This window comes from Pantherophis guttatus, chromosome 1, assembly GCF_059756535.1.
Source record: "Pantherophis guttatus breed Tessera chromosome 1, ASM5975653v1, whole genome shotgun sequence".
Taxonomy (NCBI): domain Eukaryota; kingdom Metazoa; phylum Chordata; class Lepidosauria; order Squamata; family Colubridae; genus Pantherophis; species Pantherophis guttatus.
This window is the reverse complement of record NC_142063.1, coordinates 241,616,719-241,638,190: the sequence shown is the minus strand read 5'-3', so window position 1 is coordinate 241,638,190 and position 21,472 is coordinate 241,616,719. Positions and strand designations below refer to the sequence as shown.

Below are 21,472 nucleotides of genomic sequence, written 5' to 3'. Positions count from 1 at the left end.
TCACATGACCAGCTAGCCACGCCCACCCAGTCACATGACCAGCTAGCCATGCCCACAAAATAAGCCACGCCCACAATGTCCCTCTTTACCAATGTTAAAATCTGGTCACCTTAATTTTGAACCAATTGGTGGTTCCGTATCCAGTTCTCACTGTTGCTACTTGACCCGCATATAGGTTTCTCAAGAGACAAATAAGATGGTCTGGTACTCCCATCTCTTTAAGAACTAGAGAGGGCTGTAAAGTACTGTAAAGCAGTATATAAGTTTAAGTGCTATTGCTATTGCTGTTAGTCCTGAGGAAATAGACACAAGGCTATCTGGGACTTTAGTTGTACCACCTATGGATTGCATCTCTGTTTTTTTCTGGTTGGTAAATTACAATGATTGTACAATGATTGGGGAGGGAAATTCCAAAACAGAGGCAGGGATTAGTGACACAAATAAACATTTATAAGATGGTAATACAAAACATTTGTGAATGAAATATAGGTAATGGAAATGTTTGGGTTCTTGAAAATAATGAAAATCTCAGCAGGTAACATACTGGGTGCCCTTGGCTAATCCTAACAGCTCAGATGAGGTTAAAACTTAGATCTGAGAGTGAGGAAAAAACAGGGCTGAAAGATAGAGAAGTTAAAAAATGAGTAGATGGCAAAGGTGAAGCAATTCTGCATGCCTATAAAAAAACAAAACAAAACCCAGTAACACTAATATATTCATGTAGTCATCAGTTTGACTTGAGGGAGCTTGATTTTTTTTTAATGGAGCAAACCTTCCATTTTAGGATTAAGTTTAATGTAGCAATCACATTGGTTGGATATTTGATATTGAGAGAAAAGGAAATGGATTATTCAGATGCCATCATTTAGAATAAATAATATTCTAAATAAAGAATATAAAGAAAGAATATTTAGAAAAAAGAATATTTAGAATAAAGAAATATGATAAAGCGATAGAGCACCTAACGTCCAATTTCACTGATAAGCAAAAAGGGCCCAGTGGGCTAATTTATCATTTCCGCAAGCGGAACTTGTCTGCCGCGGAACTGAGCGGCTAGCAAGCGGTGAGCCGCCGGACGAAGAGAGGAAGAGCACAGAACAGGGAGCGAGGTCGCCGCTCGTATGGGTGCTGCTGTTTTTGCAGACTCCTTCCTGCTGCTAAAGCTGTTCCTGTTCCTGTTCCTGGAAGGTGGGGGTAGAAGAAAGAAGAAGAAGAAGAAGAAGAAGAGCGGGAGGAAGAAAAGAAGGGTTTGCCCTGGCTACCGGCAAGCAAGAAAGGAAAAGCGTTCCCACCTTGACCCCTCTACATGGCTGGGAATTTCTGGCAGAGTTCGCATTAGTGAGTTGTCCTTGCAGCCTGAAGGCTCTGGGGAGAAGGGAGGGAAGGAAGGAAAAGATGGTGCGGAATGCAGGCGCGCGGGGCCGGGCAGTTGCGGCCAGTGTAAGAGGTTTTCTCAGTGTTTTCTCTGTAGGAAGGTGTTTTCTCAGTGCAGAAGGTGGGACGCGGTTCAGTGTAGTGGGATGTTGCTGTATGCCTGGGAGAGAGACGCCTGTGCAGATTGAGCTATCTATCTATCTATCTATCTATCTATCTATCTATCTATCTATCTATCTATCTATCTATCTATCTATCTATCTATCTATCTATCTATCTATCATCTATCTATCTATCTCTAGTGTTGGAAATAACTTATGTTCTAAGCATAATGCATATACACACATATATATGCATGGAACTTATATACATATGCATACATACATATATATGTATGTGTGTGTATATATATATACATACATACATAGACATAGACACATACACATGCAACTTATATATATATATGCATACATATATATATATATACATATGCATATATATATATATATATATATATATATGTATGTATGCATATGTATATATATATATATAGACATAGACACACACACACATATACATATTTGTATATATGTATTATGTTCAGAACATGGGTTATTTCTAACAAGACAACCTTTATCTTTTTTATCAATTCTAACAAAAAAAAACCTGGACATGTGTGACCATGCGTGTATAAAGAAAAGCTGAGGGTTTCTTTCCAGCTTGAACATACTTTATTTACGTTGAACGTTCTGTGATACTTACAAAGCAACAGGTCCTTATAAGTGCAAGTACTTTGACAAAGTAAAAATACATACTGCGAGCTGCATTAGTATAGGTTTCCTGTAGAACCTCGACTCCCCATCTCAAGGGTTTTGTGTTACTAGATATAATGATTTCCTCTTCATTGTAGCAGTGTGCTTCTACACACTTCCCTGCTATTATATACTATCTTTAACTTTTTTTTTTTTGTTCTTATTATAACTTTTGTACAAAATGAAGATTTACTTGTTAAACTCATATGGAAGCAGATAAAATGAAAAACAAGTATTCTGATAACATTGGGTTTATCATGAGGAAAGTGCTGGCATGTGTATGCTTCTTTCCAAAATAGTTTACCCTTATTTAAATACTTTCGCACAAATGAATATTGTTAAGGTGATTAAATTGTAATATTGTACTATGAAAGTGAAGAATGTCATGAATGGCATACAGTAATCACATTGAATAACATGATTACAGTTCAGATACTTTTGATGCAATGTAACATAATATGGAATCCTATCATGGGGCAAAATCTTCAGTGGTATTTGCTATAACAGTAAGAGTCTCCTTTTTTTGTTGCTTGAGTATAATTTGCAACCACTATTTCTAAAGAAACCAAGATTCATAGAGAATATCTGAAAGTATTCTATCTAAATATAACTTAAGCATGTGTTTTAAATGCTAGCTTTTTAATCAGAAACCAGACTTTTCTGTACTAGGAAGACAAATGTACCTAGGATGAATAATACCTAAAAAATATACAGCCATATAACTCGAAATCATAGTATTACAGAAATATTATTTGTAAAAGAGTTAGAGATAGAAAGTGGGGTTTATACAATATTTATATGCAATTTGTCTGTGGTCAAGAAATATGAAATATAAACAAAATAAATTAGAGCATTTAGAACTATCTAAATTCCTGAGGCAACTTAAAATAATTATTGTTATGTATTACTTATATACTGCCTTTACTTCAAGAGGTCAAGACAATTTATACAAGGTTCTCCTTTCATTTTATCTCCGCAACAACTATCCTAGACTGTTGTGAGTGAATGAGTGTGTGCATGTATGCAAGTAGTTCAAAGTCATCCTGTGCTTGAGGGGTAGACCGAACTCTATTTGGACATCTATTACATCACTCTAGTTTTCACATAATAGATTTACATACAATAACAAATTATTAGAAAAGGGCAAAAATTATTGGAACAAATTCACTATTGGCAAGGGATTGATTATGATCTTTGGATTATAGAAGGCCTCATATAGAATGTTTTTAGTTTGAAATGATTGCCAAAGTCTGATGGTAGTTTCTTATTTGCCAGAATTTTTTTGCTGGCCTGTTATAGAGTTCTCAAATTCTGGTGGCAGTGAACATTGAGGAAATATAAGCAGCATTGGAAGAAAAAAACTAATTCTGAATACTTTTGACAGAATATTCAGGAGAATATGTATCTTTGACATCAGGCCATATATTAAAGGATAAAAAGTGTGTTTTTCCCCCCTGCGTTTACAATAGATCCCATCTTTTACAAATATCTAAAAGTGGTATCTCCTTTCTTTCTCTGTAGCTTACAATGGATTTTGGATAAACAAGATCTGCTGAAGGAACGCCAAAAAGACTTAAAATTTTTAACAGAAGAAGAATATTGGAAACTACAGATATTTTTTACAAATGGTAAAAAAATGTCAATGAATCATTGATATATTCTGTTTGTGTGCGTATGTGAGAGAGAGAGGGGATGGATGAGTGAGATTGTCCTTATTTTTTAAAATACAATGATTTCACATTGATTTTTTAGAAGAAGCACACTTTGCCAGGCCCTTGAACATATTCCCAGTAGAGTACTTGGTTTAAATATAACATTGAGCATAATGTAACATTACGATTCTAAACCATATGTGATCCCATTCATTTATAGGCCTTTCCCCTTTTTTGTTGTGGAGAAAGTTTTAATTTGCTTGAAATGGTATTAGGCCTAACTTTTATTCTAAGATTTTGGTATTCTTTCTTAAAATGATGGGAAACCAAAATGGCAATTGAGGAGGTTTTTGGAAAAGCAAAATAAATTTCTAAAATGATGACTAATTTCAGGTAATTATTTTGTATTGAAACTCAAGGTTGCCATTACTTTCCAGTCAGAGCCAATAGTGGAAAAGATTGATAAATACAATTTAAGCCTGCATTTTAATACAGTATTTGGGTGTCATTGAAACTTTATTCTATGTAAATATAAGACTCATGTGCAGGGAAGGTTTGGCTTTAATTTGTTTTATAAGAGAGGAAATAATGCTTAAATATTTAAAATCATTAAAATGTTAGAATATATTTTGGCTCATTCTATCAGCTGAAGTAGAATTTCATATTTATAAATCAAAGTAGGAAAATTTTCTAAAACTTGCTAATAAAGGCTTTGTTAAGTGTGCATAATTAAAGCTCAAAGAAGCTGCAAATCTGTCTTCTTAATGTAGAGCTACTGAAAAATCTTGCATTCATCAAGCAATGCATGTACAAACTCTATGTACACCTTATTTCCTTACAGGGAGTATGGCAGTAATATTTTAGAATATGCATAAATATTCACAATTGGACTTTTCATAATGTGTCTGAATAGTCAAAGTTACTTGTTACAGTCAGAATCAGTATCCTCTGTGTTGGAGCTGGCAAGGTGAGATGGGGGAAATTAATAGTTGCTTTGTTAAAATTAAGAAATAGTTATTTTGTATTTAAAATGGTTCATATTTATAGAATCTTGGAAATTATTAAAAATATAAGCAATGAAGGAGTACTGATACATGGACAGTGCTATTAGAATTCTGTTGCCCAAGCATTCTATTGGATTTCTGAATATCCTGTAATTTAAATAAAATCCCTGCCTCCACTGATCATTTCAGATTATCCCAGTTAAAAAAATTATTTAGCTAACCACCTTGTGTACAAAGGACTTGCTTGGCTGTCAACCTTTAAAATGAGCATTGATGTGTGAATTATCTTGGAAATGGCAGAGATATGATAAAACATTGCCATGTTCAAATTATGAACGGATGGAGGGTTTCTGGAAAAATATCAAGTAACCATCTTATGTTTTGTTTTGTCATTCTCTGCCTCTACCTCTGCTTGGTATTTTGGATAGATGCTTCCAACATGCTTGGAACATATCCTTTGCTTGGAAAGCCAAATGAGCTACCTGTACAGCTGACACCATGGTGGCTTTCTAGCCAACTGGCAGATAGAGCTTGTGTGGAGCAGCTGATAGTTTTTTTTCTGATCTACCTTCCCCCGGCACCTTATTCCCTTTCCATAGATGAAATATGTCGTGCTTCAAGCACCTGCTGCCTTTGCCAATTCCATAACTGTGTTGATACTGGCAGCTTAAGTCATTGGACCAATATCTCTTTTGCAAAGTATTTAGATGCTGTATATGATAACTGATAACAGAGAGCTTTGCATTTCACACAGAGTGAAGTTCCTAAGTTTCTGGATAAGAGTGAGTTGAGAATTGCATGAAGTTGCAGATAATAGACTAAATTATTTTTTCCCACATGTAGATTACACCTCAGTATGCCTTGCATCTGTATTGTCATTTTTGGAGAAGTTGAATAATGCATCAGAATTACAAGGGCTGGAAATATCATCTGCCTGAATTTAAACAAACTCAGCTTAGTAGCCAATCATAGAAAAATGCTGGCATTGTTCAGTTCCATAGCTTACTATATATATTTTAGGAATCAGATTTAATAATCCCAACTGTGCAATCTCCTTTGAATTATTCTTTGCATCAGAAATATCAAGCAGTGATTTAATGTTAGTTTTTCTAACTATAGTTTCAATGCTTTATGGTATTATCTATTGTGTCACAGTCTCAGTTTGCAATCTTCACCTATAAAATAAAATATAAAATATATTATTTCATCTTTGGGGGATCCTATGAATGGGCTTTCAGTACCAAAAGTATAGGAATATAATGTTACAATGTTACAAAAAAAGATTTGCAACTCTGTGGGATTCAGTTTCAGTAATTGTTACAGAATACAAAACTGAACTACGAAGATTTAACTCATTTTTAAATTTTTTATTTTAAGTTATTCAGGCATTAGGTGAACATTTGAAGCTAAGACAACAAGTTATTGCCACTGCTACTGTCTATTTCAAGAGGTTCTATGCCAGGTAAGATCATGAGCTCAATATGGTCTCATTTTTCCTATATAAATCTTTTCGGATTATAAAGTCTCTTTTTAAAAGTGGTATGATTAGTAATTTTCCCTTTTCTTCTGTTTAAAATTATGTGTTATATAACACTTAGGTATTCCCTAAAAAGTATTGATCCAGTGCTAATGGCTCCCACATGTGTATTTTTGGCATCCAAAGTAGAGGTAAGTAGGCATTTTAGCAGGTGATTTGCTGACTTTTATTTTTCCATGTTCTTTTGAAATAAATAGAAAGCCAATTAGTAGTCAATTAGTAATTCATTAGTAGTACAATGAATTAACATAATGAATGAGTAAATTAGTTTTTCTTCTCTTGGTCTTAATAAGCACATTATCAAATTTAGCAACTGCAATCCTTTCCAGCAGTTTTGTTATTGGACAAAGTGAAATGGTCACTAAGTGAACATGTAACTGACACACACACACACACACATTTTAGAGTTTTCCCTCCCTACTTTTTCCTTCCTCGCAGGGGAGAGAGATTGCTTAAACAAGCTATCACTTCCTGAAATATTTTTCTTCACAGTACAGCATGTCCCTTAAAATTCTAACTGCAAGTTAACAATCTCAGCTCTCTGACCTTAATTCACACTGAAGGCTTTTGTTGTCGGGGCTTGAAATTTCGTAGTCAATCCATGCATTGGTTGGAAATGAATTTTTATTACTGTTTATTACCATTGTATTTGTGAATGGTCACCAACCAGGGTAGTTGCTAAATGAGTGGCTGTAATTAGCACATTTAATATCCTTTTTCTGATAGGATTTTTCTGTTAGGCCTTTCCCTGTTCCAGCCTCGAGAGCATACAACCCTTGCAAGACCAAGTGGCTGTGGGTTTGGGGTTTGTTGGCTCAGGGAGAATTGCCACCTTTGGTCTTGGATGGGGTAGTACTACCCCAAACAGACACTGTGCACAATCTAGGGTTTTTCCTGGACTCATTAGTCCTGATAGGAGAGCAGGTGGCAGTCATGGCCAGGAGGGCCTTTGTGCAACTACGGGTTATGGACTAGTTACTCCCTTTCCTGGGCCAACAGTCCCTACTCACAGTCACTTATGCCCTAGTCACTTCCTGTCTTGAGTATTGCTGCCCTTGAAGAGCATCTGGAAGCTCCAGTTGGTGCAAAATGCAGCGGTTCAAGGTGCTGGTTGTCACCTTTAAAGCCTTAATGGCTTGGGACCAGGTTATCTGGCCATATCTACCCGACCCATCAGAGCGGGGAGGCAGGGAATGTTGCAGGTCCCGTCCCCGAAGGAGATACACCTGGTGGGACCCAGAAGAAGGGCCTTCTCTGTGGTGGCTCCCTCTCTCTGGAAAATCATTCCCCCAGAGATTAGAATGGCCCCCACTCTAATACTCTTCCGGAAGGCGCTGAAGACCTGATTCTGCCAGCGGGCCTGGGGAACCCAGAGCGGGATGGAGCCCATTAAGTGGCTTATGTGATCTGCTGTCACCGGGGCGGGTGTGGTGGTGTAATTTTGTTATATTATACTATATTAATTTATTTGATTCTTTTTGTTAGTTTTTTATTGTTTTAAATGTGGTTTTATATTCTGTAAACCGCCTTGAGTTGCCATGAGCGAATAGGCGACAATTTAAATTCAATAAATAAATAAAATTTTGTTGGTCATATCAGCCAGTTGACTCTTGATCAGTTGGGCTTTCAGTGCTTGCTTTGCAGGTTGTTTTCCTACCTTTTGGCTATGGGGGATTAACATCACAGTGACTTTCTGCCAATAGTATACCAGCCAATGGAAATTGATGAAAGGAAAGAAAATAGCTTTCTTTTCACACAGACAAAAATTTGGTTATTGTAATATAATCCTTAATCTGCAAAATACCGTGATTTTGACTAAACAAGAAAGATTGGCAGAAAGCCAGAGACGCTTTACATCAGCTCACATGGGGTATTGTGGAATTGGGCATAGTGAGGCTTGGATGATTCTACAAGGCTGCCAATTAGAACAAAATGTGCCCTTGCTTTCTTTTTTTCCCCACAGATCAAGAACACCCCCCTGTAATCTCACATAGTAACCAAAGTTTGACATTTTGTTAACGGGTGCTTCTGGAATTGTGTACTTTCCACCATTATTTTATTTTTGATGTTCTAGGAATTTGGTGTGGTTTCAAATACAAGATTGATATCTGCTGCTACTTCTGTATGTAAGTGGAACTTTTTGTAAAGCTGTCATCTTTCAAAGGAATTTTAAAATCAAATATTGCTTATAGTTATCGTATTCAGACATATGGAATGGCACATATGTATGTGTGTACATGAAAAACTAAAAAACTTTAAAGCTCTGTCTTATTGTATTGCACGATACAATATGATCAAATGTGATACAATACAATACAATACTATTGGATAGTATTTTATTGGTGAGAGCCATTTGGTGTGGCTAAAGGCATTAGGCTAGAAACCAGGAGACTGTAAGTTTATAAAACCAGCTGCATGACCGTGAACCAGTCCCTTTCAGCCCTAGGAATGAGGCAGTGGCAAACAATTTTTGAAAAACCTTGCCAAAAAAACAGGGATTTGCCCAAGCAGTTTCCAAGAACTAGACATGATTGAATAGAAGAAAAAAGATTGTATTGGTACAGTATTTAATTTTTCTAAATGAATGAATGCTTCTTTTCCATTTGATAATATTTGAAACTTGCACAAACTGATAAATATTGTATAAACTGATTCTAATATATATTCCAAAATATTAAAACAGAAATATTTGCTTTGTCTCTATTTTGTATTGTAAATTTCTATAAAATGTTGCTATCGGATATAAAAAATACGTATGCTTAATAGTTAACTCTTGTTCTCTTGTGCTTTCAAACTTAAATACCTGCATTCAGCATCTAGTATTTTAATTAAATTAAGGTGTAGAGAGCGGTCAGTATGCTAAATTAATTTTAATTGCTTTTATTTTAAAAAACATTCTTGACTTTTTCTTGGTTGCAGTGAAAACTAGGTTTTCGTATGCCTTTCCAAAAGAATTTCCTTATAGGATGAACCATGTAAGTATACTCTTAAGAACACATTTCTTGCTTTAGCACCTTTCTCTGCAAATGATTTTGGAAAGACTTTTACTATATGTGGAAGAGTGGGAATGTTGAGAATATATCAAAGCATTATTTCCAGACAGTGACAGGAAGTTTATGCTTTGCTATACTCCCAGCTGTTTTAAATTGTTTAAAAAAGTAGAAAATTGAAGTTTAAAAAACGGGTCCTGCCATTGTGTCATCAGCTGTGGCTGAGAGACTCTAAGAGTGAGCCTTGGAGAAGACTAAATTAGATTACTATCCACTAACATGCTCTACGTGGCGCTGGCCTTGAAGAGCATTCAGAAATTTCAGCTGGTGCAAAATGCAGCTGAATGGCAATAAATGGTGTCGGCTGCATGGCACATGTAATACCACTACTCCATGAGCTGTACTGGCTGCTGATGTGTTTACATGTGCAATTCAAGGTGCTGGTTGTTCGCTTTAAAGCCCTATATAGCTTGCAGCTGGGTTATCTGAGAGATTGTTTTTTTCCAAGAGTTTCTACCCATTCAGTCTGATCCCACAGACAAGCTGCAGATCCCATCAGCCAAAAAGTGTTGACTGATGGGAACAAAAAGACGGACTTTATCTGCTGTGGAATATTCTCCCCTCAGAGATTAGAATGGTCCCAATCCTGTTAGGTTTTTGCAAAAGTTGAAAAACTTGCTATGTACCCAGGCTTGGGGCTCAGAATGTGTTAGGAGCCCCATTACTTGGCTTTACTAATAGTTGATTAATCTTCATGGCTGCTGTTTGTATTATTTATTTTGCGGATTTTTTTTAATGGTTTTTTTAATTGTTTTATAATTTTATAATTGTAAGCAATCTAGAGTCAGTTGGTTGAGTTGGTGGCTATAGAAACTGAATGAATGAATTTGATTGCAAAAAAGAAAAAAATATATATGATAAATCTGTTGACCTATGTAAAAGAGGTATTTGCTGGAGTAAAAAATATATTTTCAAAAAGGAGTTTCCTTTATTGAAATGGAAATATCAAATGTTATTGCTGCTGACAAAAAAAAATCTATATTTTTTCGTTCCCATGGTTTTCCAAGTTTAGAATTTTAATAGTTTAGATCCAGCTGATCATAGCACAGGATAATCTATGATGCACATTATTTAAGTTTTGTCCATGTAATTCATACATTTTTTATTCTATACAGATATTAGAATGTGAATTTTATCTGTTAGAGTTAATGGTAAGTTCATTTACTTTGTACATTCTGTTCGATCTCTTGTACAGGTGGTCCTTGAATTATATCCATTCATTCAGTGACTGTTCAAATTTATGGTGGCACTGAAAATATGGACATATGATGGGTTCCTTGAGGTTCTGGCGACCACAGCACATCCCCCCCCCCCAACATCACATTACTTAGGTATCCAGGCACTTAGATACCTTGCGTGTCATTGTAACATCACAGAGAGTTGGGGTCATGTGATCACCATTTGCGACTTTCCCTACTGGCTACTCCAAGCAAAGTTTATGAGGAAGCCAGCAGGGAAAATTGCAAGTTGCTTTGGTAAGTCATTCCCGCTTTTTCTCCCATCCTCAGCACACCCCTACCCATGTGGAGCCTCCCCCAAATTGTGCACGGCCTGTGCAGGTCTTCCCTGGCTCCCGCAATCCACACATGGACTGCAGTGGCCCTTCTAGGTCTTACTGTGTTTTCCTCCCATCCCCCCTTGGTACCCCCATGCTTCTTACCTGGGATTCCTGCCTCTTCCTATTAATGATTGGGGAATTTTGGGGTTACAATGGCAACTGGGACTGCCTGGGATTGTCATCACTGAACAGGGTAGTCATGTGATGTTGCACTTTACCAACTGCATCACTTTGGTGGTGGCAATCCCGGTCTCTATTGCTGTTGTAACACAAATAGTACAAACAGAATTCCTCTGCATAATTATATGTTGATCATATCTGGAATATTCTATCATCTCCTTAAATGTTGCTACTTTCCACATGTGTCTGTACTGGGAGGAAAGAATGTTGAGGTGTAATGGGATAGGTCTGGGAGAATAATCTTAGAGAAAGGATGAAGAGCTATAGATTGAGAAAGTTGTGTACTATTTCCTATTTTTTATGTGAACTCCATACATGAAGTTAAAAAGGAACTGATGCCAGGTTTTTGAGAAGAGAAGTAGTTTATAGTTCTAAGATTGAATGAGAAAAAAGTGGCCAGTGTATCAACTGAAATAGGTGGCTTGAGGGCCTATAGGCATAAAGATTTGTTTATGAGAAAGTGTCTACAAAGGATACTCTACCCTGAGAGGGATTTTGGAGTCCTAGCGGACTATCACTTAAATATGAGCCAGCAGTATACTGCAGCTGCAAAAAAGCCAACGCAGTCCTAGGCTGCATTAACAGAAGGATAGAGTTAAGATCATATGAAGTGTTAGTACCCTTTTATAATGCTTTGATTAAACTATATTTGGAATATTTCATCCAGTTTTGGTTGCCACAATATGAAAAAGATGTTGAGACTCTAGAAAGAGTGCAGAGAAGAGCAACAAAGATGATTAGGGGATTAGAAGGTAAAACATGAAGAACGGCTGCTGGAATTAGGTATGGCTAGTATAATGAAAAGAAGGATTATGGGTGACGTAACAGCAGTGTCCCAATATCTAAGGAACTACCAGAAAAAAGAGGGGGGTCAATCTATTCTCCAAAGCACTTAAAGGCAGGGGAAGAAATAATGGGTGGAAACTAATCAGAGAAGCAACCTAGAACTAAGGAGAAATTTCCTGACAGAAGAAATTAATCAGTGGAATAACTTGCCTCCAGAAGTTATATATGGGTGCTCCAAAACTGGAGGTGTTTAAGAAGAGATTGGACAACCATTTGTCTAAAACGGCATAGGGTTTCCTGCTTGAGCAGAAGTTCCTTCCAACTCTTATTTTGTTAATGTTACTCAAGCCAAACTTTATATTTACAAAATAAGTGAAACCACTAAAGGTTGATACTGTTTTCCCCCACTCAGATTCTTTTTATATATTAATAGGATCCCCACAAAGTTTCTTGTATATTGTTATTCTGTAATAGAGCGTACTGTGCCAGTGTTTATTTCCAATGAGGGTGTTGTTGGCAAATCGGGTTTCTGTGTGCTGCAAATGTGTCAGCATTTGTGTCTCAGAGGGAGATAGAATTTGGTAAGCTGCCAGTCAGTCTAGAGAGGAATTATTTCTGTGAAGCCAACTACTGTCTTTGTAATAGTTGGCACAATAAACCTCAAGAGAAGTACTTAACACGTTGAGCATTGTGAATGATGATGATCCTTTTAACATTTTTCTTAAATGCAATCTCCCTAGGACTGCTGTTTGATAGTCTATCATCCCTATAGACCTCTACTTCAGTATGTACAAGATATGGGCCAAGAAGACATGCTACTGCCTCTTGCTTGGTAATGAAGACAGACTATTTAAAAAACCCTTTAGCCTAAATAGAAAACCTATGAAAATTATTGACCTGAATAAAATTGTTGCCTAGGGAATCTGCTTAATCCACTTTGGAAAATGCATGAAACCATAAAGTTGTTTAATTTATTGATTTAAAAGGGGTGGCGGTGAGGGGTTTGACCGAAATATCATTTTTTTATGAATGAAGATAATGTAGCAGATCTTCTACTATCCATTCTTATAGCCTGAACACATTATAACTGAAAAGCTCATGGTGAAGCTTGCCTTACTGCATGAAAGATGAGTACACCTAATATCTTTCTGCAGAGTTCTGTTATTTGGGGGAAAGTATGCCAATGCTCCATATAGAAAAAGACGTAGACATTAAATATATTGAAATACGTCCTCCTGCTCAGATTGTACCTGTTACATCAGATACTGTATTTAAAGGAAAAGTAAGCTCATGTCACGGTTTCCTATTGTTTTGACTCCATCGTGTGGAGTCATGAATGACAACTTGCTGATCTGTTGCTTTTGTCTGTGCAGGAGGATAGTGAATGACACATACAGAACTGATCTTTGTCTGCTGTACCCTCCTTTCATGATAGCTCTAGGTATGTAACACGTTGTGTACAGTATCACTATTTGAATGGAATGATTTAAGATAGTTGCATCCATGGCCATTTTCATAGAAATTTTGGTGTTATTAATGAAAGCTTCAACTATTTCATTTTTCAGTTTATAACTGAACTTTGTCCAGATATACAATAAAGTAATGGTAAACCGGGAAACTATTCTTCAACTATACATCTTAAGTGAGCATTAATAATTATATTAATAATTATATAATGGTATAATTGAAAATCCAGTTTGGAGAGGGAGACAGTAGCACACAGAACATGTTCTGACTGTGTTTTTCATTTAATAATGTAAAAACACTTGTACCACAAATTTTGTGTCTTAATTTTACCTTTCAACCATATGCTTTCTTTACAGCTTGCCTACATGTGGCTTGTGTTGTCCAGCAAAAGGATGCTAGACAGTGGTTTGCTGAACTCTCTGTTGATATGGAGAAGGTAGTTATATTTTATTTAATAATTACAGATTTACTGAAAGTAACTTGTCTGAATTGGTACATTATTATGCTATTGAACAAAATGGGTAAGATGAAAGCTTCTTATTGGCCCAGCATCCCTTGGTGAAAAATTGAAAAACATATAAAGAATTTAAAAAGATAAAACTGTTCAATGTAATATTTCTATATCAATACCAACAAGATACTGCATAGTAATTACAAAATATTTTATTGATTGCATATTCTGTGTTGGGTACAGATGCTTTTGATTGAGCTTGATGTAGATTGAATGGGTGCAATTATATAGTTGGTCAATAATAGAAAAGCCACTATCAGTGCTTTATTCCAAGATCTGGCATTTACTGATGGTCTCCCATCTGAGTATTAATCAGTCCAGACACTGCTCTGAGGCCAGTATTGCCATTTGTTGAGACAAAATGGCAGTAAAAAATCATGTCCAACTCTAGGGCACAGTGTTCATTCAGTTTCTTGGCCAAGGGAGCCAGCGTTGTCCAAAGACCTGTTTCGTTGTCATGTGGCCAACATGTTTATATGGCAAAGCTTTGGAACGTTGTTACCTTCCCACCAAAGTGGTGCCTGTTTATCTACTCACATTTGCATGTTTTCAAACTGCAGGAGTTGTGAGCAGGAGCTGGGGCAAGGAATGGGAACTCACCCTGTTGCATGGCGCTCGGGTTTCAAATCCAGGCTGTCAGCTTTCCAGCTGATAAGCTCAGCGTTTTTAACTGCTGAGCCATCGCACCCAACCTCTAAATAATAGTTTTAAGAATGGGTGAGTGAGATCATTAGCCCACAAAAAAATGCTATGTTCATTCAAAATTTAAAAAAAACTTTCTAAAATGAATTATAAGATTTAGAAATCAGGGCACTGAGGTATGAAGTGTTTTGAGGATAGTTTGCACTTTTTTTTCTTCAAAGGATAAAAATAATAGTGGCCTGCAAAATGTTTTCACGATAAACTCCCTGATCCCAGAATATTTTCAAATCTTTCTTTCTTACGTTGAAGTACATATTTATTGCAATCACAATAGATCTGCACAAAACTATTTTTCATCTTTTTTTTTTAGATCTTAGAAATAATCAGGGTCATTTTAAAATTGTATGAACAATGGAAAAACTTTGATGAAAGAAAAGAAATGGCTACAATTCTAAGCAAGATGCCTAAACCCAAACCGCCTCCAAATAGGTAAGTTTTCAAAATATGTTGATTTGAATAGATGATCAGCTGTAAAACAAGAAATGCATTTTAGCATGTAGCTGATCCATTTATTCATTCCAGGCCTACCCTCTTTGTTTAGTAATCTAATAGGGATTAATTAATTCTGAAATTATTTTTCAATCATAAGATATAGCCATAAAAAGAATTTGTGATTACTGTAAATGAAATGGGACACTTAAATTTTCTTACGAAAACAATCCAATACAGGAACAACTTGGATGCCTGCCATGCCTCATTCACATAAAAATCCTTCACTATTCAACCTCCATAGAGGTTGGTAGATTTGAGAGTCACGTGCAATTCGACTGCTCCTCATTTTATGCTTGAGTTCTTTTGGTTGACTCAGGTAAAGAAGGCAGCTGCATTTTCAGTCCTTGTAGTCCCTATGGTTGTTCCATTGAAATTTGGTATAAATTATTTTCCTACATCATTATTTGGTTTTTCATTTTACTGCAGAGGGAAGTATAGATAACAATAAATGGGCTAAGTGTTGACTAGTCCAGGGGTCTCCAATCTTGACAATTTTAAGACTTGTGGACTTCCAACTCTCAGAATTCTGGGAGTTGAAGTCCACAAGTCTTAAAGCTGCCAAAGTTGGAGACCCCTGGACTAGACTAGACTAATTGTACCCTTCTGCTTATCTCCTCACCACCAAAATACTCTGCAACCCTGGAAGGCCAAAATATTTTTTTTCCTGGGCAAAAATAGAGTAGTTTGTCTTTGAGTTAGGGCGGTGCTTCTCCATAGTGAACATAAATAGCCAGCGTTTTCCAGGGAATCATGTTAATGAGAGTCAGATTAAAATAAGGCTCTTTAGCAGTCAAATTCATTTTAATGGGTCAACTCTATAAAGCAATGGCTTATTTATCTGTAAGTTTTTAAAAATAATCTCTATACTGAATATACAGAAGCTATATAGCAGGGCTCCCAAACTTGCCAAATTGAAGTCTTGTGAACTTCATCTCCCATAATTCCCCAGCAAGCCATGCTTTTTAAATCTTAAATTTGGAGACCCCTGCTCTATAGCATACTTCCAAACCATTTTTGAAGCATATATAGCCCTGCCAGACAGTCAGTTATTGATATTGCTGAATTAACAGTAGCAGCCAGATCTAATGAGGATAAATGTTACGCCAAATATGATCTGGAAGGCCATTTCACCCTTCTTTATGTCACATTACAATAAAATGTTATGCAATCCTGAATATCAAAATAAAAATATGTACTACCCTGATTTAAATTATATTACCTATTTAAATTAAATTACATGTGAAACTCAAAAAATTAGAATATCGTGCAAAAGTTCATTTATTTCAGTAATGCAACTTAAAAGGTGAAACTAATATATGAGATTGACTCATTACATGCAAAGTGACATAGTTCAAGCCTTGATTTGTCATATTTTTGATGATTATGGCTTACAGCTCATGAAAATCCCAAATTCACAATCTCAGAAAATTAGAATATTGTGAAAAGGTTCAATATTCTAGGCTCAAAAGTGTCCCACTCTAATCAGCTAATTAAGCCATAACACCTGCAAAGGGTTCCTGAGCCTTTAAATGGTCTCTCAATCTGGTTCAATAGGAATCACAATCATGGGAAAGACTGCTGACCTGACAGTTGTGCAGAAAACCATCATTGACACCCTCCATAAGGAGGGAAAGCCTCAAAAAGTAATTCAAAAGAAGTTGGATGTTCCCAAAGTGCTGTATCAAAGCACATTAATAGAAAGTTATGTGGAAGGGAAAAGTGTGGAAGAAAAAGGTGCACAAGCAGCAGGGATGACCGCAGCCTGGAAAGGATTGTCAGGAAAAGGCCATTCAAAAGTGTTGGGGACTATCACAAGGAGTGGACTGAGGCTGGAGTCAGTACATCAAGAGCCACCCACACACAGACAGATCCTGGACATGGGCTTCAAATGTCGTATTCCTCTTGTCAAGCCGCTCCTGAACAACAAACAATGTCAGAAGTGTTTTACCTGGGCTAAAGACAAAAAGAACTGGTCTGTTGCTCAGTGGTCCAAAGTCCTCTTTTCTGATGAGAGCAACTTTTGCATCTCATTTTGAAACCAAGGACCCAGAGTCTGGAGGAAGAATGGAGATGCTTGAAGTCCAGTGTGAAGTTTCCACAGTCTGTGTTGATTTGGGGAGCCATGTCATTTGCTGGTGTTGGTCCACTGTGCTTCATTAAGTCCAGGATCAACGCAGCCGTCTATCAGATTTTGGAGCACTTCATGCTTCCTTCCGCAGACGAGCTTTATGGGGATGCTGACTTCATTTTCCAGCAGGACTTGGCACCTGCCCACACTGCCAAAAGTACCAAAACCTGGTTCAATGACCATGGGATTACTGTGCTTGATAGGCCAGCAAACTCGCCTGACCTGAACCCCATAGAGAATCTATGGGGCATTGCCAAGAGAAAGATGAGAGACATGAGACCGAACAATGCAGAAAAGCTGAAGGCCGCTATAGAAGCATCCTTTATTTATTTCACCTAGCCGGGCTGGCTTGATCCCACTGTTTCGGTTAAATTGAATTGATTTTAATTGGGTTGTTTTAAATTGTGGCCAAAAATATTTAATTATTTTTAAACTGTTTTTAAATTTTGTATGGTCTGTTTTATTCTGGCTGTTCACTGCCCTGAGTCCTGTTGGAGAAGGGCGGTATACAAATTAAAACAAATAAATAAATAAATAAAATCCTGGTCTTCCATAACACCTCAGCAGTGCCACAGGCTGATAGCATCCATACTATGCCGCATTGAGGCAGTAATTGATGCAAAAGGGGCCCAAACCAAATACTGAGTACATATGCATGCTTATACTTTTCAGAGGTCCGATATTGTTCTATGTACAATCCTTGTTTTATTGATTTCATGTAATATTCTAATTTTCTGAGATTGTGAATTTGGGATTTTCATGAGCTGTAAGCCATAATCATCAAAAGTATGACAAATCAAGGCTTGAACTATCTCACTTTGCATGTAATGAGTCAATCTCATATATTAGTTTCACCTTTTAAGTTGCATTACTGAAATAAATGAACTTTTGCACGATATTCTAATTTTTCGAGTTTCACCTGTATATTAAATACTAAAGCAAGTAATGCCATATGGTAAGATATGTCCTGTGCCATTGCAACTTGGGAAAATTAGGATGAAGTTTCATTGGCAAGGTTGAAATCTGCTTGCATATTAACTATCAAAGGATGCTACACATCTTCTTCATCACTTGTTTTTCTTGTTACCGTCTGGAAGGAGGTAAACCAGATAATTTAGATGCAGTCAATTTTGTTCCATATAGTACCAACAGAGTGAACTCTCAATTTTCCTCTTTCTGCTATGTATTCAAAATGGACAGTGATTGATTGATTGATATCTATCTATAGATAGATAGATAGATAGATAGATAGATAGATAGATAGATATAGATTAGATATAGATAGATAGATATTGATTAGATATAGATATATAGATATAGATTATATCAGGGGTGAAATCTAAAATTTGTTACTACCGTTCTGTGGGCGTGGCTTGGGTAATGTGACTGGGTGGGCGTGGCCAATTTTTTTGTTTTTACTTTTAAAACCATTTTTTCAAAAGGCTCTGGCGATCCCAGCTGAGTTGCCTGATCGGCAGAGACTTTTTTTCTTTTAAATGCCTCTGACAATCAGGCAACTCATCTTGGATCATCAGAGGCATTTAGAAGAAAAAAATGATTTTTTTCTTTTAAAAGCCTTAGATGATCCCAGCTGAGCCGTGCAATCATCAGAGGCTTTTTTTTTTACTTTTAAAAGCATTTTTTCGGCCAAAGAGATTGTAGAAAAAATGCTTTTAAAAGTAAAAAAAAAGCCTCTGATGATTGTGCGGCACAGCTGGGCATGGGGGGGGGGAAGGGATTTTTGCTACCGGTTCTCCGAACCACCCGCCTCCATCGCTACCAGATCGGGTGATCCAGTCCGAACCGGGAGCATTTCACCCCTGGATTATATATATTATTAATAAAGTGTATGGGTAGATATATACTTTGAGAGCAGGCAACAAAAATTCATTTTTAATGTATGCCAGTGTGCTCACAGTAAAAAAAATGACAACAAAGGTTATCTTAATCTTAAAATCAAATGTACCGTATTTTTTGGAGTATAAGACCCTCCGGAGTATAAGACGCACCTACCTTTTTTGGGGAGGAAAGCAAAGAAAAAAAATCTGCCTCTGCCTGCCAGCACTTTGCATTGTTGCAGCAAGCAGCCCATTTCAGCTTCAGCACAGCCTGATTAACACAAGAAAAAAAATCTGCCTGCCAGCAATTTGCCTCCTTGCAGCAAGCAGCAGAGGCCTGCGACGCAATAAGCAATGGCAATCCCTGCAGCCTGAAACAGCTGAGGGTGGGGAGGCTGATCCAACTGACAATCAACTGCTTGTGCTAATCAGGTTGTGCTGAATCTGAAATGGGCTGTTTGCTGCTTGCTGCAAGGAGGTAAATTGATGGGAGGCAGAGGCCAAAGGGTGGGAGCCAGTGGCTGGGCAGGGCTACATTTGGTGTATAAGACACACCCAAATTTTCACCCTCTTTTAGGGGGGAAAAAGTGCATCTTATACTCTGAAAAATATGGTAATTATTTTAATAATAAATATATAATGTAATACTTTCCTGCTTTGTTTCAAACAGTGAAAGTGACCAGGGTCCAAATGGAAGTCAGAATTCTAGCTACAGCCAGTCTTAGACATTCCAAAGAAATGAATTATGGACCACTTTGGATTAAGACACATTGGGATCTTTTCATATGTGGAAGACATGGACAGAAGGTTTCAATAATGTCTTTTCAGATAGAACACAATGTTTCTATCAAATGTACAAAAGCTTTTCCTTAAAACACCCCCCCATTTGAATTGTGGTACAACAGAAATCAAAAACTTTGGATATAAATAATGATGTAATTCAGTATGGACAGACTAGTAAATTTTGTTATTTGAAAGAAATAGTGGTGAGTTAAACAAACTGTGTTAACACAAAGATGGATAACTGTGAATGGATCTTTCTTGCAACTATACTTGTTTAACTATGGAATACAAGAGATGACTTGAGAAGCTGGATTTGAGATCCTAATTTTCTAGGTATATACTTGCCAATGGATGTTTTAAGAATGCACTGCTGTAGTAAATGCCTTAGGGAAAAGAGAAAAAAAAATCCTTAAAATGTATACAATGTTGCATTCCTCATCCAAAATTTAAGGAGATACTCTACAATACCTTTAGTTTGCTAGAGGAAATTCAGGATACTCCCAAAGTGCAATATATATAATGAAAACTGTGGCTGTTTTAGGAAAGAATGTGCTATTAAGTCCTTGACATATTTTGCAATCCAATCAAGTAAATCTAACCTATTTCAGGTTATAATGGTGAATATGTTGTGTGCTAGAAATTTGCCTTCTGCTTTCCCCGTTACTAGGAATGGCTTTTTTCTTGAGAAAGCAGAAGCATTTGAGGCTATGATTCCATGATAAAATATAATAAATTACTGTACAAATTAACACAATCATTCAAAGACAGGATGTTCCCTTTTTTTAAACTCAAGGGCCATATGCGTGTTCTTTACTCAGATTTCCCTACTTAGTCCCGAGCCCTGAAATCTTCATGGACTATTTGTTTGGGACCCTAAAATGAGTTAAAAGTAACCTGTCTTTCAGGCTAAAGTAGCTCTCCCCAACATGATGCCTTCTAGCTGTATTAGATTACTGTTGCCTTCAGGCCAGCTAACATGGCCATGTTAGTGGAGGATTAGGAAGATTACAAAGTACAACACATAGTGAAGGTGCCAGTTGGGAAAGGCTGCTTTAAGATGCCTTTCACCCAAGGGAGCATTATTCTTCCATGATACAAACAAAGGAACGTTGGTTGAAAGAGTATTGTCAAATGGTGCTTGTTCTAAAACTTGATCTAAAAGCAGCAGTGCCTGCCTCTACTTGATATGTCACTGAATTAAGGGTAACCAAAGTGTTTTTGTATGCAAACGCTTGGGCTCTCTGAACTTAAGTGTTGGAAGTTATTTTTTTACAGAGTGTTTGGATACTGACTGACAAAAACAATTGTGAGGATTTTTTTTTTAATTTTAGCTTTTTCATGTTCCCTTTTCAGTTTTGCCAATTTTGTTGATGCTGGTCATGTTGTCCCACACATTTGCTAACAGAATTAGCCACCACATCTGTTGTGTTTTGGAAATTACTTTGTTAACTTGAGGATTTCAACTTTATTTGTAATATGGACTAGCTGCATAGGAATAAAACAATGGAATTAACAACATTGACTATTTTATTTCAGAACCATAAGCAATAATTCTTACAAGTATTGCATCAGAACACATGGGCGTATCATACATTTAA

The 21,472-nt window shown here is 36.7% G+C and overlaps 1 protein-coding gene across 1 annotated transcript; it reads left to right on the top strand.

Annotated features, from left to right (window-relative positions):
- Window positions 1-1,077: 1,077 nt before the first annotated feature.
- CCNC (cyclin C) lies at window positions 1,078-21,390 on the top strand. The gene is made up of 12 exons (XM_034409058.3): window positions 1,078-1,338; window positions 3,708-3,814; window positions 6,220-6,304; window positions 6,441-6,510; window positions 8,454-8,505; window positions 9,299-9,354; window positions 10,545-10,580; window positions 12,694-12,785; window positions 13,327-13,394; window positions 13,777-13,856; window positions 14,944-15,062; window positions 19,762-21,390. The coding sequence occupies exons 1-12, from the start codon at window positions 1,307-1,309 to the stop codon at window positions 19,814-19,816; spliced, it is 852 nt and encodes a 283-aa protein (XP_034264949.1). The 5' UTR covers window positions 1,078-1,306; the 3' UTR covers window positions 19,817-21,390.
- Window positions 21,391-21,472: the final 82 nt, after the last annotated feature.

What these genes read in the sequence shown, in the direction of transcription:
- CCNC (XM_034409058.3), top strand. Translation starts at nt 1,307, where the DNA reads ATGGCTGGGAATTTCTGGCAGAGTTCGCATTA. An exon ending in ACAGATATTTTTTACAAATG is followed by an intron (nt 3,815 to 6,219) that starts GTAAAAAAATGT and finishes TTTTATTTTAAG; the next exon opens with TTATTCAGGCATTAGGTGAA. An exon ending in ATCTGCTGCTACTTCTGTAT is followed by an intron (nt 8,506 to 9,298) that starts GTAAGTGGAACT and finishes TCTTGGTTGCAG; the next exon opens with TGAAAACTAGGTTTTCGTAT.